General features: G+C 34.6%; 2 protein-coding genes across 2 annotated transcripts; one reads left to right on the top strand and one right to left on the bottom strand.

Moving 5' to 3' along the window:
• Window positions 1-1,341: 1,341 nt before the first annotated feature.
• LOC143619220 (protein argonaute 4A-like) lies at window positions 1,342-4,930 on the top strand. The gene is made up of 13 exons (XM_077091201.1): window positions 1,342-1,603; window positions 1,678-1,791; window positions 2,282-2,453; window positions 2,534-2,646; window positions 3,009-3,128; window positions 3,200-3,330; window positions 3,419-3,484; window positions 3,999-4,062; window positions 4,144-4,255; window positions 4,325-4,398; window positions 4,468-4,562; window positions 4,638-4,669; window positions 4,800-4,930. The coding sequence occupies exons 1-13, from the start codon at window positions 1,343-1,345 to the stop codon at window positions 4,928-4,930; spliced, it is 1,485 nt and encodes a 494-aa protein (XP_076947316.1). The 5' UTR covers window position 1,342.
• Window positions 4,931-5,530: 600 nt separating this feature from the next.
• LOC143619265 (glucan endo-1,3-beta-glucosidase 11-like) lies at window positions 5,531-7,721 on the bottom strand. The gene is made up of 3 exons (XM_077091233.1): window positions 6,885-7,721; window positions 6,061-6,756; window positions 5,531-5,769 (listed from the first exon to the last, which is right to left on the bottom strand). The coding sequence occupies exons 1-3, from the start codon at window positions 7,323-7,325 to the stop codon at window positions 5,695-5,697; spliced, it is 1,212 nt and encodes a 403-aa protein (XP_076947348.1). The 5' UTR covers window positions 7,326-7,721; the 3' UTR covers window positions 5,531-5,694.
• Between the last annotated feature and the right edge of the window lie 8,439 nt (window positions 7,722-16,160).

The following is a 16,160-nucleotide window of genomic DNA, read 5'->3' as shown; positions in this document are numbered from 1 at the left end:
ACGCACTCGCGCCCGAGATTATGTAAACACGCCTTCTGAAAAACTAGCTTTATGCAAAGTGGGCTATATACCACATGCGGTTTTTAAAACATTGATTCAAACAACCTTTAAAACTCAATAATTATTTATGTTCTATGATCCATCTTATAATCTACATTATAAATGCTATGAATTGAAGCTTTATTTTATTATCAACCTGTATATCACAACCTTAATGGTATAACAATTGTTGTTAGCACGAGTAGGACAAAATAGGTTTTAAACAAAATTCAAAAAAAAAAGAAACAAATTGGCACGTGGCAGATAGTAAGCAGTCAAAGCATCACCATCATGGTCACACCATTTCCCCTCTCACTTGCCGTTATCTGCAGATTTCTCTCTCTCCTCCATACTTTCTCTCTCTAAAAATCTCACAGCATTCGTTCCCAAACAATGGCATTGTCTCATACATTATATATATATATATATATATCATTATCATTTCATCAGGACTCACTCTTTATTTATCCCAAAAAGCTTCTTACATTTCATTTCCACGCCAAGAAGCACCGGTGTACGGTATACTCTCTCTCTCCCAACAAATTAGTATCAGGTACACTTATTATTCTTCACCCTGTCTTGTATCAGTTAACGTTTCTAGGATTAATTTTACAATTGGATCCTACCATTATTTATTATTATAATTATTATTCCACTTCCCCTGAACTCAATTCTGAACAAAGGTTAACACTAATCCTCAAATTGCTGGTGTGTATTTGTGTTATATTTAGTGTTTCACATCAATTATTATTATTAAGTGGTGTGTGTGATTTTTTTTATGGAGTTTAGTGTTTGAATGTGATGTATATAGATGGTTTTGCAAATTATGATCAGTCAACCTTTTGCTTATTGTTCTTGAAATTTTTGAAGTTGTATGCATTTAAAATGCAAACGGAGGCTCAAACTTGGCTCGTTTTGACTTACGAGTGGTCGAGCTCGACAAATGAAGCTCAGACTTGGGCTCGGGCTCTTTATTTTAAGCCTCGAGCTCGTTTGAGCTTGGCTCGATTCAAGCTTTTAACGAGGGGATCTCGAGTAGCTCACGAGCATGGAAAAAAAAAGAAAGCTTTCTTTTAAAATTGAAACAGGGGAAAAATAATTAATGTCATAGATGTCAATTCTTGATGTGTGATTATTGGTTCCATACATTTGGTATTTATTAGTTATGATAATGGAATTTCATCTTTTATGTAGTTTATTATTATAACACTATTAACATCTAATATCTTCAATTCCTATTTTCTCTGATTTGTACGGAAGAATGATGATTATGGTATATGCAGGTTTCTGAAGAAATCTAAAAATGAAGTATTCAAAACAAGAAGCATTGACACCAACTTCACATATGTTGCCACCAAAATATGTTCCTCCCAAAGCCCATGGCTCGAGCCGCAGTCCAATGGCAAGAAGTGGGGTTGGAACCAAAGGCGGAAAGATTTCTCTGTTGACCGAGAAACCAAGCAGTACTCGAGTTGAGGGTCGAGTTTTAGAATCACCAAAATTGAAGTTCGGAAACAATGAGCACGTGATTCCTTGCGGTGGTCGTTGGAACTTAAGCAAGAAGGTAAATAAGTTGTTGAAATTTTGTTGTTTATAGTTTTTAAATGGTAAAAGGTTCAAGTTTGTTATCGAATGCAGACACTCGTTGAGCCCAGCCAGATCACGCGTTGGGCTATAGTGAACTTCTCTACGCCTTGTGACATCGATAAAATATGCAGAGATTTATTGAGGTGTTGTAGAGCTAAAGGAATGGTGAGTTTATTGCATGCATCTTTTTGTTAAAAGAATACAACATAATATAATTACCTTGGTTTTTTATTATAAAGGGTATTTTAGTTATTTTGAAAATTTAACAGAAAACAAAAGATAACCTCATCCATAATGTTAAAAATGACAATAGAACTAATTAACAGAATATGCAAAATTAAATAAAAAATTCCAATGGAACTCAAAGAAACTAAACGGAAAACTCTTGAAGTAATCACCTCAATTTAAAAAGAAGTACTACTAATTAGTATTTAGTAGCTAGTAATTTTACAAATATTAATGCTACTAATTTGCCCCTGTAACGAAAATTCATATATTCGCCATCGATCTTTTTTCTAAAATAAAATAGAAAAGGATAACCCCATCCAACAAGGGATTAAAAGGTATCAATTTTATAATATAGTTAAACCAAAATGATCAACCGAATAACTAATATAAGATAATATTAATAAAAGCAAATTTGTTCTACTTGCAGGATGTTGAAAAGCCATATTCTATTATCCAAGAGAATCAGCAGTCTACCTGCAAACCTGCTTCTGCTTATACTCGTGTCAAACTTATGTTTGAAGCTATGGAGCAAAAACTTCCGGGCCAACCTCAGTTTCTTTTGTGCATCCTGCCCGAAAGAAAACATTCTGACATCTATGGTTTTTGTCCTTCCTTGTCATCTTCTATTTTCATTAAATTATAGTTAATAAAAATATATAACGTTTATTTACAATAATAGGCCCGTGGAAGCGAACATGTCTTGTGGATTACGGGATTGTTACTCAGTGTATGTCACCTACTTCGATCAACGATCAGTATCTAGCAAACTTGCTACTAAAGATCAATGCAAAGGTCTACATTTCAATTTGATAAATAATAGAGTTATATATGTATATTTGTGTTACTCTTAGGATATGACCAAAATTCCCTTGTGTTTAAAATTAAAAATTAACTTAAGAAACTAATATATACATGTTATAACTAAACTAAATCATCCTCTAAAAGAATTTACAAGGGTATTTTTGGTGTTTCAATATTAGTGGGCTGGACCTTAATTGATACGAAAATGTAACTGTTGGATCAAAAGTCAGACTTAAACTATAGACTAAAAGGGTTAGTTGTGTCGAATCACATGACTAAAACCGCATTTAACTCTTAAATTTACATACTATAAAGTTTTGTGTTTTTCTGATTCGTTTTTACATAATTTTCAGATGGGTGGCATAAACCATCTGCTATCAGCTGAGTGTTTGGAATCTATGCCATTAGTTTCAAAGATTCCAACAATGATATTTGGAATGGCCGTGTCGTCTGATGTTCTTTCAATTGCTGCTGTACGTTTCTGTTTCAGATTCTTATGACATGGAATCCAAGTGTAAAATGTTGATTATTGTTTAATGTGTAGGTTGTTGGCTCAAGAAAATGGCCGCTGATTGCTCAATACCGAGCTTCTGTTCGTGCACTGTCTACACGAGTTGATATGATAGATGGTTTGTTTGTGCCTGTGTCACCCAAAAGAGATGAAGGGATGATAAGGTTTGACTTCATTTTATATATAATTCAGAACTCTTGAATTTTCAATTTTAATATAGATTAAACTTTTTTTTTTTTTTGGTAATTTCAGGGAACTATTGGAAGATTTTTATCAAAGTACTTGTAAGATGAAGCCAGAGCATATAATTATTTTCAGGTATGTTTTTGTTGTACTGTGAGAATCCATTACAGAAAAACTCAAGGATCCCACCAATACTCTGCTAACCAATGGGATGAGGTGCAAGAAACCGAAATAACCGAATCATAATTAACATAATCGATGTAACCGAACTGAAATCACCGAAACCAATAAAAAAACCGCTGGTTTTATGTTTTATGTTTTTTAAAACCAATTTTTCAGTTCGGTTTCGGTTTTGCTATAACTAAAACAGGTGTAGCTCAAAAATTTTAGATCCAAATGCATAGCAGTCAATTAATTATAAATTAATAAAAAAACAAAGCCAAAAGTTTCAGGCCCAAATTCATTGTTTTGTGTCATTGTTTCAGTCCAGAAGTTTTAAGCCCAAATGGTAAAACCGAAAATCGAACCCATTAAAATAACCATTTTGAGCCCAAAACGACCCATGCACATCCCTACCAGATAGGTCTTCAAGGGGGTTAATGGCAGCATGTCATATACCGTTAACTTATAAATTATGTTCTTATTTCAGAGATGGAGTCAACGGGTCTCAGTTTGACCGAGTGCTCAATGTAGAGCTTGATCAGATAATGAAGGTTTAAGCACTTACTTTCATACTTTTACCTGTTAACTTTGTAACCAGAATCAATTAAAAAATTAAACACTGTGTAACGTAGGCATGCAAGTTTATAAATGATGATAAATGGAGCCCAAAGTTTTTGGTGATTGTGGCACAAAAAACTCCAATGAAGTTTCTTCAAACCGAATCTGATACCAATGCTCCCCCAGGTTGTGTCTGATTCTTGAATCTGTAATGATCATGAAGAACAAAAACTCACTGGTTTTAAATTGTTTCAGGGACAATTGTTGACACTAGAGTCTGCCATCCTAAGAACAATGATTTTTATTTGTGTGCTCCAAACGGGCCGATTGTGAGCATTAATTATTCAAACATTTATACATATATGTGTTTCGTGTCTAAAAGAATTATTATTGTCAAGGGGAATGCTCGGTCTACACGTTACCTTGTCCTGCTCGATCAAATTGGTTTCTCTGCTGATAACTTGCAAGAGCTGGTTCATTCGTTATCATACGTGTAAGTCAAATAGGGATTAACTAACTGTGAAAATTAATTAATTAGTTGCTGATTTTGCGATTGTGGATTATGCAGGTACCAAACGAGCACGAATGTCAAATCTGTAGGTAAATAAATAAACTGCTCAACTTTTGAATATGGTTTGGTCACAACTAAGAAAATATGTCAAATAATATGTTTATGTTAAGATTATCAGTAATGTTACAAATGTATTTAGGTGTTGGTTTATATGTGCAGTTGCTCCTATCTGCTACGCCCACCAGGCAGCAGCCCAGATGTCTCAAATCGGTGGCGGTGGTAGTGATGACGGTTTTAAACAAATTCCAAAGCTACATGAAGATGTATGTAGCTCCATGTTCTTTTGTTAAACACTTAGATAATTAACAGGAAAAGTAGTGCATTTGCAGTAAGGTTAATCGTGACAAAAGGTGATATTATCATATAGGCAACAGACAATTTTAGTATATATATTTTGTATGATGGGGTTCATAAAATTTGTTTCAAAGTTGCTAGCTTTTTCTTTCTGAACTTGTTGTGGGATGCATGATGGTTCATATTTATTAGTTACTCTAACTAGCGAAAGTCAAGTGAACCGAGCTTAAAATATAATGGACCAAAGGGTATATTTGATTTCCGTGCAAATAGAAGCTTTGTAGCTATTGCATTCTACTATCTTTGATAAAACTTGGTATAACTTTGCAAGATTAACATAACTAGAATGCATTTATAGGATCAATTTAATATCTGAATAAATTACCATCATTTTAGTCGTTAGCACTTACCAAAGAACTGAAGTAAGAAAATACAGTATAACTTAGAGCTTTACAGTTTACACGATGCTACATTAGAGATGATTTTATGAGAGGATAATGTAAAATGCGAACCGAAACTGATGAAAGTTTTATATGAATGTATGAATAGAAAGTAACAATATCAAAAGTAAGATTTATGGAAAATACAAAGGAGATACCTAACTTGTAATGAAAGAATTCTAGTAACAAAGCCTCCTACAACAATACTTTTACTGGATATCAACTTTCCCTCTTGTTTTCCATCTTTATTCCCCCCTTTATCTTTATTTGATGCTCTCATTGGATCACAAAATTAAATTAATTAAAAATCTTTCATAACATCAAACCACCACCATTAACAACACCACAAATATCATGATTCTGATTCTCATGCAATCCTTCCACACAAATCTTCCCTGCAAAACAAATAATATTCTTAGCAATAATAATATAAGTTAAGGGGTTACATATATGTATCGGATGACCTACACCTTTGGTATAGGTGTCGGCCGACCCCTTCTTAAATGTAATATATATGTTAAAATCCCATCGATCCTTAAATGTAATATATATGTTATAATTTTACGAACCTTATAAAATTTTCCGTGAGTCCGTCAATGCATATATTATAATATATGATATACCAATTTACAAGAAATCTTAGCTTTATAAAAAGTTTTAAAGAATAAAGTGAAAAAGAAACTTACCGCCGACGAGATTGACATATACCCATTGCCGGGATTCTCCGGCAGCATGGCGTACGGCGGAGAATATGTTGTAGTGTTATTATGGCCGGAATTTCCTCCGGTGGAAATTCCGGTGAACCCGAGGTTATAAGCCAGACTTCCATCCGGCTTAAACAAACCATAATTCCTCTCTGAAGTCGGTCCCGGCTTCAAATTCTCGTTAAACAGCGCGAAAACGAATATATTCAGATCATGATCCGGCATTGCCGGAGTTCCTTTGGTATGATTCACCATTTTAAAGAGGTTTCCATTATACTTTTTAGCATTTTCCGGTGAGGCTCCGGGTTCATCGTCGTCTCCTTTAGACGGCCAGCCGGTTTCGGATATCTGAACCGGTAAATTTTTGTGGCCTAGTTGGCCGAGAGCTGCGTATACAGCGTCAATCTGCGCGAACAACATGTTGTCATAGAACAGATTGTTGCCAGAATCAATGATTGCTTCGTTGGATTCAAACAAAACGAAATCCAACGACACCTCCTTCGAATTCCCCTTGTATGCGAAGAATGGGTACGCGTTGATTAGAAAAGGCGAGCACGTTTTCGAAAGAAAATCCAAAATCGGAGAAATGCAATCTTTTAAATCTTGCCGGAAAGCGCCCGCTGACGGCGGATATGAGGTTTCAAGTACGGCCAGAGAATGTGCCGTAGTAACAGTAATCTATTACACGGGTAATATATTAGTTAGAGTTTATTGTAATAATATTTATTATAGTCACAAAATACATGATTTGACAAAAAGTATATATTATTATATATAGTTGATCAATAATATATAATATACAGTACCTGTTTGTCAAGTTTTAGGTTGACCAGAGCAGTATGTATGTTCTGCATGGCCGGAAGCAAGCAGTCTGACATAGAAGTATCGTTAAACGTCAAAACTTCGTTTCCAACGGCAATGGAGGTGATTTTCGTCGCAGGAAGGTACGCTTGGACGTTTGATTTGATCCACGATTGCGCAGCGTCAGGATCTTGCAAATCCGATAAGTACTCGTTACCAATTCCAACAATGAACTCAATATCAGTGTTGGCAAAGGCTTTGAGGACTTTATGATCGGCGTCGTATAGTTTAACCTTGTCGGCGCCTATGGACTTGACTAAAGGGACTACTTTATCAGGTGAGGGAAGATTGTTGGCGATTTGGCCGTAGTTTATTCCGATCGACGAGACCGGAATAAGGGGATTGGTGATAAAGAGAAGCAATAGAACGGTGGTGAAGTGCTCCATTAATGGTGGTGAAAGGCGGTCGAAAATGGTGGTGGTGGTGGTGACTATAGAAAAGTGAATGTGACAGCAACTTGAAACGTTGCATGTAATGTTACTTTGTTGGCCTAAATTCCTAAAGTGATACAAACAAGTTATATTTATTTTCGTGACTTGCTTTTAGCATTTGCTTTGATAATAATTGTTATATTATGTGGGGATACATGTTCAAATGTTCCATGGTTCTTTACTCAAGATCTACTTTAGATTTCTTTAACACCGTTAATCTGTATGAACTTGTGATTGAATAATAATTATTTCTTTTGTAATAAGCAATCTATTGGCGTAGGAAAGCTAGTTTACAACCTTTTTAACTTGTTCTGATAAATGGGTTTTATTGTTTATGTTCAGATTACACGATTTGAATGTGTTTGTGTTAGCTGATGTTCTTAAAAATAAACAAATATATGGATCGAGTGTTGGGTTTTGTAAGTTCAGCCTACCAACCCGAAACTCGACAACTTGACACTAGTCAACCCCTTGCTCTAACGCCGGTCCGGACAACGAATAAGTTCTTTTATTTGCATGAAATCATGACCATAGATGAATTTATTTATAGCTTTTTCTATATACGAAATTATGTTTGTGAATTATATGTATCCAAAAGTTTATAATACAACTTTTCTCAATCTCACAAAGAGTCACAAAGTTTGATTAAAAATAAAAGCTTGGTTGTACCTTGTGATTGAAATTTGCTTGTTTTGGATTTAATTTCACATGAAGAGTGGATGAGACGTCGCCTTCGACGTGGTGGTGATTTAAAATTGCTCTTCTATTATTAAACTTTTTAGTACACTCAAATAAACAGAATGTTGTAAATGCTTATTACTTGTGTTCAAAGTTCAAACAAGATGTAGTTACTAGTTATGTTATGCAAGTTTTTAAAGTCTCTGTTTAATATTATTGCATGAGTTTCTGTATGTTTGTTTATTTTTGTATTCTAATGAAACTTAAAATACAATAAGCCAAGTAAAATGCATAAAACTAATCAAATTCTTTGATTAAATTTTTATTTTGAATAATCAACTTAAAAAACAAACATTTAAGTAACCAACGTCAAATCAATTTCTATTGTTAGTTGTACAATGTCAACTTCAATACCTAAAGATGTCATCTTTCCACTTAGAGCTTTTCTAACTCACGTCCGACTTTAATTATCTTCAGCGTTCTACTAATCATCTTAGACTACTTTAATTTAATTAAAAATTGTAAATAAAGAAAACATAACTAGCTTAAAATATTATGATCCGGATGATTTGAGATAATTAATATTTAATGTAATGTTAGTTATTAGTCTTCTTTATAGAAAGATGAACACTTGAATACTAAGGAAATAGAACCCTTTTAGGCATGAAAAATTATTCAAAAAAGTAAAATATTTGTTAGTGTTTTCATCAGTTTGGTTTATCCTCCAAAACTATATTATTACAATATTAGGCTTTGCGATTCAAAAGGGATAGATGCGCAGCTTGTTGCCCGCTTACTCATTAATATCCAGATGTAGCTCGATTTGTGTTTATATGAAAAAAAAAATATTATTATCAAAAAAAAAAGTTGATGAATAAATAACTCATCAGATAATTTTTTTTTCTTGGTATAAGTTTGTTATAAAATTATAAAATGGATTTTATTAGGTGTTTTTGGGTACCCCTCCCCAATAAGGAAAGATGAAGACTTAGGTGTTGTTTGTTTTTAAAGAGGTAAAACGCCTGCAGTCTGCGGACCACATCTGCAGGCATCTGAATCAAAAGAGATGGACCAAACCTCTGCAGTCTGCAAGAAGTAGACTGTTTGTTTTTGACGTCTGCCATCTGATAAAATAAAACATAGTGTTTTTAAACAAACCGAACAGAACAAACTAATGATAATCATCAAAATGCATGGTAACTCATCAAAATGTCATTTTTATTATATAAATATAATTCTTAATAATAATAATAATAATATGGGGCTGGAATGCAAGAGCCGGAGGTGGGAGTGGAGAGGGTGGTGCCGGAGGTGCGGATAGGGGTGACGGGAAGAGAGTGGGGGTGGAGGGCGACGCCGGAGGTGGGTGGAGGGCGGCGTCGGAGGTGGGGAGAGGGGGGTGACAGGAGGAGCAAACCTGTTGGAGAGAAAAATTTGCCGTGGATCTGTGGTGAGAGAGAGAGAGAAGCCACAGATCTGTGGTGGAGAGAGAGAGATACATGCAGCGGCAGTGGAGGGTGGCTGGCGGTGGAGAGGGTGGCCAGCGGTGGAGGGTGGAGGAGGCGGGTGAAGGAGTGGAGGGTGGAGTTAAGGTATGAGAGAAGGAACCTGATGAAAAAAGAAAAAGAGGAGAAGAGGTGGGAAGTGGTTTGAACAATGCTTCTAGGAGAAGAGGACGCGCAGACGTTTTTTAATGAAACGTCTTCGGAAAAACAAACACACTGCAGAGTCCAACGTCTGCGCGTCCTCTTCTCAGTGCAGACAAAAGAGGTGCAGAAGTGCTTTTGAGGAAAAACAAACAGCACCTTAGATTACAACCGTGAAAAGAAGAGGACAGAGAGGCGCATGTGGGACCGTACACCGCCGCCACCAATGCGGGTACCCACTGAAAGATGAAGAAATATATTGCAATTCGTGAAAAGAAAAGTAGAGAGATGCTTGTGCGTGTGGAGAGGAGTGAGAGAGATGTGAGTTATGGCGGGTATTTGCGAAATTGCGGGTAGGGGGCGCTGGTGTTTGCGGGTTTTGGCGGGTCCAAAGGGGTGGGTGAGTTGTCGACGGCCGGTTACCCATCCCACCTTAGTAAATAAATAATCCATCGAAGAGGATACTTTTCTGGTCGATGACATTCATTAAACGAGGTTTTACTGTATAGTAGTGAGTTCTTAGAGATTATTTATTTGTATTGCGTTGCAAACAAATCTTGAATTCGAATTTTTTGATGAATGAGAACTTTAAATAAAAGTTAAATGGAGTATAGAATCTTTTCTATTTTCCAGTTCATTATTGCCTCTAATAAAAGAAGGAGAATAAATCGACATGAAATTTTAAATAGTCTTGACGTCAGTGATGAGCATCGAACTACTTATAAATAACCGGTTAATTGAGTTTTAGCCCATTATATATTAATAATTACGGGCGTAAACAAACCAAAGCGAATGCCTTGTACACAGGGGCGGATCTATAGCCAACCGTGGGTGGCCAGCCGCCCCACCCCCCCTTAATTTTTTTCTTCTTAGTGCTATACGGGTGTGAAAATCCAGAGCGACCCCTTAAAATTTTGCAACTGCCCTCTTGAGTTCGTCAGATCTGTGTGAACATCTGTCATACGAGTTGTCGAGGCTGCAAGTATCGACAAACGATTTCTAGAAATTGGAAACGATGGATGGCGAGATAGGTTAGAGATGACGGTTTCTGTTTCAGTGACATTTATGTGAATCGTGAACTGCATAATGCAAACACAGTGATACTAAAACGATGGGGAATTAATAGTGGTGAGCAAAAAACGGTTCGGAACCGCCAGAACCGTGGAACCGGAACCGCACCGGTGCCTCAGAACCGCTAAACTGTGTTACATTACGGTCTCGGTTTTCAGAATTTGCATTAAACGGTTCTCGGTTCGGTTCCGGGTAAAACCGGCGATTCTAGACTTGGAACCGAAGAACTGGAATATTAAAAACGTTTCAACTAAATTTACCAATACCCAATTTTTATAGAGTAACTTATTAACCCGTATCTATTCAATCATTATTTAATTCAAATCTTCTTTCTTTGCGTTCAAGTCCTAACAACCATGATCAACTTTTATTTTAGCCTCAAGATAATTTAATATAAAATGATATGATCTTTCTTTAATATATCGTTGCTAATGATTATTTAACTTCAACAATTAGGTTTTAATAAAAAATATAACGGATGTTCATGATGTAATCTAAATTAGAATAACCGTGAAAGAAGACATACAATTATATAAACTTGTTTTGTAATTTGTAAAGTTTGCACAACATATTTGATAAATATACAACGGAACGGTTCTAGCCAGAACTGATTAGCTAGAACCGACTTTACCGGTTCAGGAACCGAACCGGTTTAATATAAAAGGTTCCGGTTTCGGTTCTAATTTTTAGTCATTTCCGGTTCCGGTTCGGTTCTGGATCCGGTTCAGTTCTCGCGGTTCTGAACCGTTGCGCAGCCCTATGAATTAATTCCAATTTTTTTCTAATGACCCCTCCATTTTTTCTTCAGTTTTATTGTGAACACAAATAACTTAAAACAAGTTTCATTTATTTACGGCCTACACCCAAAGTTTACTTAACTAATGGTTTGCTTCATTAACAGTTAATGCATATAGGTGCGACATTGTTTATGTGAAATCAAGGTGTTACAATTGGACCATTAACGCATACAGATTCAATGTCTGATCCGGTTTTAAAATTATTGGTTACGGCTAGATTTAAAAAAATAAAACACGTGAAGAATAACTTTAGATATACTAGATTTTTATTATGTATGCATTTCTAATGACGTGTGATGTTTTTTTCTTGCTTATCTGTTTATTATATAACCAAGCTTGACTCAGCTTAAACCGACCGAAAATTTATTATATGCGATACAAACAAAACCTAAAAATTTCTGCCCCCATGAAAAAATTTTCTGGAATCGCCACTGCTTGTACATGTTTATTCGTTAAGCTTGTTTAAAAAGAAGCGAACGGTTCACAAACGGCTTACCAAACGAGTTTCTTGTGTGTATTGTGTTGATGGTTTTTAAACATTCATATTCGTATCTAATCCTCTGAGCTACAGGCCCCACTACGTCTCTGTTGGATCTGCTCCTGGAAGTACCCTAAAAAAAAAGAAACCTTTGCTCTCCCCAGCCATTTCGGGTTAAGAAGATGTCAAAGCGCCTTTATCTCTACTTTATCTCTATTTATCTCTACTTTATCTCTATAAGAACGACACGTTCCGGGGTGTGATCCCTTCGTCACCCCAGAATGAAAGGGGTGATCCCGTAGCTCTTGGTCTGTGAAGATGTGTTGTTAGGTGCTCCATTTTCTTTTCCCATTGAGGCCGAACCTAAACATGTGCTTGAGAGATAGTTGTCCATAAGGGATGTATGGATTCTTGAGAAGAGAGGAGCCATGGTGGTCCCCCCGGACCGCCCGGATCCCACGAGTGAATCTAAAGTTGGATCTACATTGGATCTCACATGAATCGCCCCATCTATCCTCCTGAGGAGAAGTTTTAAATTTCCATATAGAATATCACATAACCCTTGCATATGATTTTGTTTTTGTTTTTGTTTCGTAGTTAATTTATACGATCAGATTAGAAAAATCATTAAAAAATAATTAGCCCTTCAATGAACAAACATGAACAAACAAATATTAACAAATTCATTATTGAATAACCAGAAACACAACTAAACAAATATGGCTTATGTTTATGTTTGTTCATTTAGTTAACCAAACGAAATTCCTTTTTCATTTATTAAACACGAATGAACATAAACGAACTTTCAGCCAAACAATTTCTTAAACGTTCGATTCACATTTACCGCCATGCTAAGGCTATACCCAGTTACAATCTCACAGTCTCAATCTCACGTTATACAACTAATTTCTCTCTCCTCAATATACATAATTTAACTCATCCCAATATTTTACTCCCATTAGCAACCCAATCTCATCCTTTTTTATTAAAAAAAATTCAATTTATAATTAGTTTTGATTAACTATATAAATATAATTAAGTAATTATATTTTTTTAAAATATATTATTTAATTGAAAACTTTAAATATATATATTAATCAAACACATTTTATAAAATAGATAAAAATAAGTTACAATCATAGCATGAAATACAAACTTACACATATTAATGATACAAAACTACATACTTATTCATCAACACCAAATTTTTTCCATATATGCTCAATCAAATCGTTTTTTTTATAATATCTAAGCATCCAGTAACATGGTGACACGTGGAAACGAAGATAATGTTGGATATCTAGTTGAAATACATTACATATGAAACATATTACATGCATAAAGTAAAACACACATACATAAAAACCAAATATATTACAAATTCATAACAAACCAACTAAAATTAAAACGCACGGTGAACCAGATTTAGTTAGACAAACCCATAGAGCTTCTTCATCAGATGACGTTTCATCATTTCTTCCTCAGGCGGCAACAACGACTTTTGCAACAGTCCTGTTAATTTCATATGTTGCATTTCCTCCCGCTTCCCTTCCCTTTCCTCTGGCTTCTTTTCTATTTGCTCTTTCTTCCTTTCTTCTTTTTCTTTTTCAAACTCGAGTATATTTTTCATGAGTTCAATTTCATCATTTCTAGTAAGGTTCAATACACGAAGTTGTTCAGTAAACTCCTCAGAACCCTTACATTTTTCTTTTCCTTTTCTTTTGGCTGCATCTCTACCTGTAACCTGTTGGACATTGAATTGTTGAACCACCACTAGTTGGTGTGCCTGGGTTGGAATTGACATAGTCCCCTTCTTCGGTAGTTCTTGTTCTTTTTGTGCTTCCAACGCTTTCTTCATCATCCACTTCACATTCAGGACAGGAACGTGTTGCATCATGGTTAATCTCTAAACCCCACCTAGGGTGCTTACACATAACTTCATTAAAAACGACAGTGTCATTAAACTTCCCCCCATCTTGCTAGTAAATTTTATGACCATTATTCTCAATTTCTTTCATGCTCGTCCACTTCCTTTTTCACGATATGATGCCTTGTACGCAACAACCCATTTACTCTCATTTTCGCTAAGTCGGCTAAAACAACCTTTTAATTGATTTGCATTCCTTATACCAAGCTTCTCTGGATTTTCTTCTCGAACCGCATCGTACAATTTCCTTACTTCTTCCCAAAAATGTTTTTTCTTTTTGTTTTTACCTTGAACTATATCTTCACCAGCCAGAAACCAGGATGACATTAAAGCGACATCTTCATCAACATCCCACTTACGGTGTTGGTTTTCTGAAATTTGTGAGGTATATAGTGAAGTGTTTTCGTTGATATGAATTTGAGTTGGATTTGAAAAAGACAAGGGTTCAAGTTTCGATCGATATTTGCGGAGTTGATCATCCCTCTCGAAAATGAAGATTTTAAGTGGTCTATAATTTACTGAGTACTCGGTATAACTCACGAATCCGTGTATAAAACAGTGCAACCGAAGTAACACGAATATCCCCGGTAGTCAGTCCATTTCCATCAGCCGGTCGGTGGGAGCGAGAAGTTTGGGATATGTTTGGTGTTTCTTCAATCAATCATCCAAATCTACGTCGTATATCAATAGATTATGGTTTCGAGGGTCATCCATTACGAAAAGACCTTCCTCTGACTGGATATGTGGAAGTACGCTATGATGATCCATCTTCAGAATCTCCAAGATTCATGTGAAAGTTTGAAAATTAATGATTCATGATAGGAATATGAAATCAGATAGAGATGGAAGGTGTGAGTGAATATGAAAGTTCTTATAATATTTATAGGGTTAAAATACGAATTTAGATATTCATTTTAATTTTGTGAATGAGATTATTTTTGATTTTTTAGATTGTAAATCTTATTCAGAAAATCTTACTAAACCAATGGTTCAGATAAAACAATTCAATAATGGTTAAAAAATTTAATTTTGAGTGAATATGAAAGTTGTTATAATATTTATAGGGTTAAAATACGAATTAAGATATTTATTTTAATTTTGTGAATGAGATAATTTTTGATTTTTTAGATTGTAAATCTTATTCAGAAAATATTACTAAACCAATGGTTCAAATAAGATAATTCAATAATGGTTAAAATTTTAATTTTAATTTTATTTAAAAAATACGATTTATTAAACGAACTCAATTTTAACGAAATTTATACCGGAATGTTCATAAAAAAAACTAAGTAAGACTATGTTTTTATATTTTTTTAAAAAGTTAAATATAATAAGTTATAAAACAAAAACCAAAATATATATATAACTAAATGTGTAGAAAAAAATAGAAAAATAAAATAAAATTCCAAACCATTGATATGTTGACATGTGGCAAGAAAATGATATTGAAATCTGGATTGTGATCACGATCTCATTTCTTGAGATTGTTTGCAATTTGATGTATTTAATATATTTTTTTTATTGTCTAGGTCCCACCAATCTTAATATTAGATTGTAGATGGGTGTAGTCTAATATAATAAAGAACAAGGATAGTACCTGTGTTATACACGGTTGACATTAGATAAGTAAGAAAAGGTATATAAACAACCATACAATATCATAAATATATAACCATATATGAACATTTGAATAGCCCACCCAAAAAAGTAAGAAATAACATTGTCTACATAATAAGTTGATAGATACACAAACTTGAGTGTCTTATCAAAAACATTAAAACATTAGATATTAACATTAATTTACCAGGATGATCTTGAAAATTCCTGTCCTAAAACAAGCTCATCCGCCGTAACCACCTGAAAAAACAAACAAACCGTGGAACGTAATTCAGTATTAAACCAAAATGTTAACGTATATCATAATGAATGTATGATAGTTAAATATCTTTTCAAAATGAAAAGAGTTACAAATTTTGTCCTTTTAAATATCTAAAGTTATGGACTGGGTCTTTTTGAAAATGAGTTTCATTATTTGTCCTTTACTTGGATATTTGACTCGGTATTAATCCTTTACACTAACGGTCATCCAATTTCTCAGTTAAATTTATGCATAAGCAAAGCACATGAGGGCATAATGGTAATTTCCATCCCTTTTCATTAACTAGAAATAATTAATTAAACAATATCATCTTA

This window comes from Bidens hawaiensis, unplaced genomic scaffold, assembly GCF_021521415.1.
Source record: "Bidens hawaiensis isolate Kalapana, Puna unplaced genomic scaffold, B.hawaiensis_p1.1 tig00002423_1, whole genome shotgun sequence".
NCBI classification, from domain to species: Eukaryota; Viridiplantae; Streptophyta; class Magnoliopsida; order Asterales; family Asteraceae; genus Bidens; species Bidens hawaiensis.
The sequence above is the reverse complement of the archived record's forward strand: the minus strand, read 5'-3'. Positions and strand labels throughout refer to the sequence as shown.

What these genes read in the sequence shown, in the direction of transcription:
- LOC143619265 (XM_077091233.1), bottom strand. Translation starts at nt 7,325, where the DNA reads ATGGAGCACTTCACCACCGTTCTATTGCTTCTCTTTATCACCAATCCC. An exon ending in ACCTAAAACTTGACAAACAG is followed by an intron (nt 6,757 to 6,884) that starts GTACTGTATATT and finishes CCCGTGTAATAG; the next exon opens with ATTACTGTTACTACGGCACA. An exon ending in ATATGTCAATCTCGTCGGCG is followed by an intron (nt 5,770 to 6,060) that starts GTAAGTTTCTTT and finishes TTTGTTTTGCAG; the next exon opens with GGAAGATTTGTGTGGAAGGA.
- LOC143619220 (XM_077091201.1), top strand. Translation starts at nt 1,343, where the DNA reads ATGAAGTATTCAAAACAAGAAGCATTGACACCAACTTCACATATGTTG. An exon ending in TACTAAAGATCAATGCAAAG is followed by an intron (nt 2,647 to 3,008) that starts GTCTACATTTCA and finishes CATAATTTTCAG; the next exon opens with ATGGGTGGCATAAACCATCT. An exon ending in GTTCATTCGTTATCATACGT is followed by an intron (nt 4,563 to 4,637) that starts GTAAGTCAAATA and finishes TGGATTATGCAG; the next exon opens with GTACCAAACGAGCACGAATG.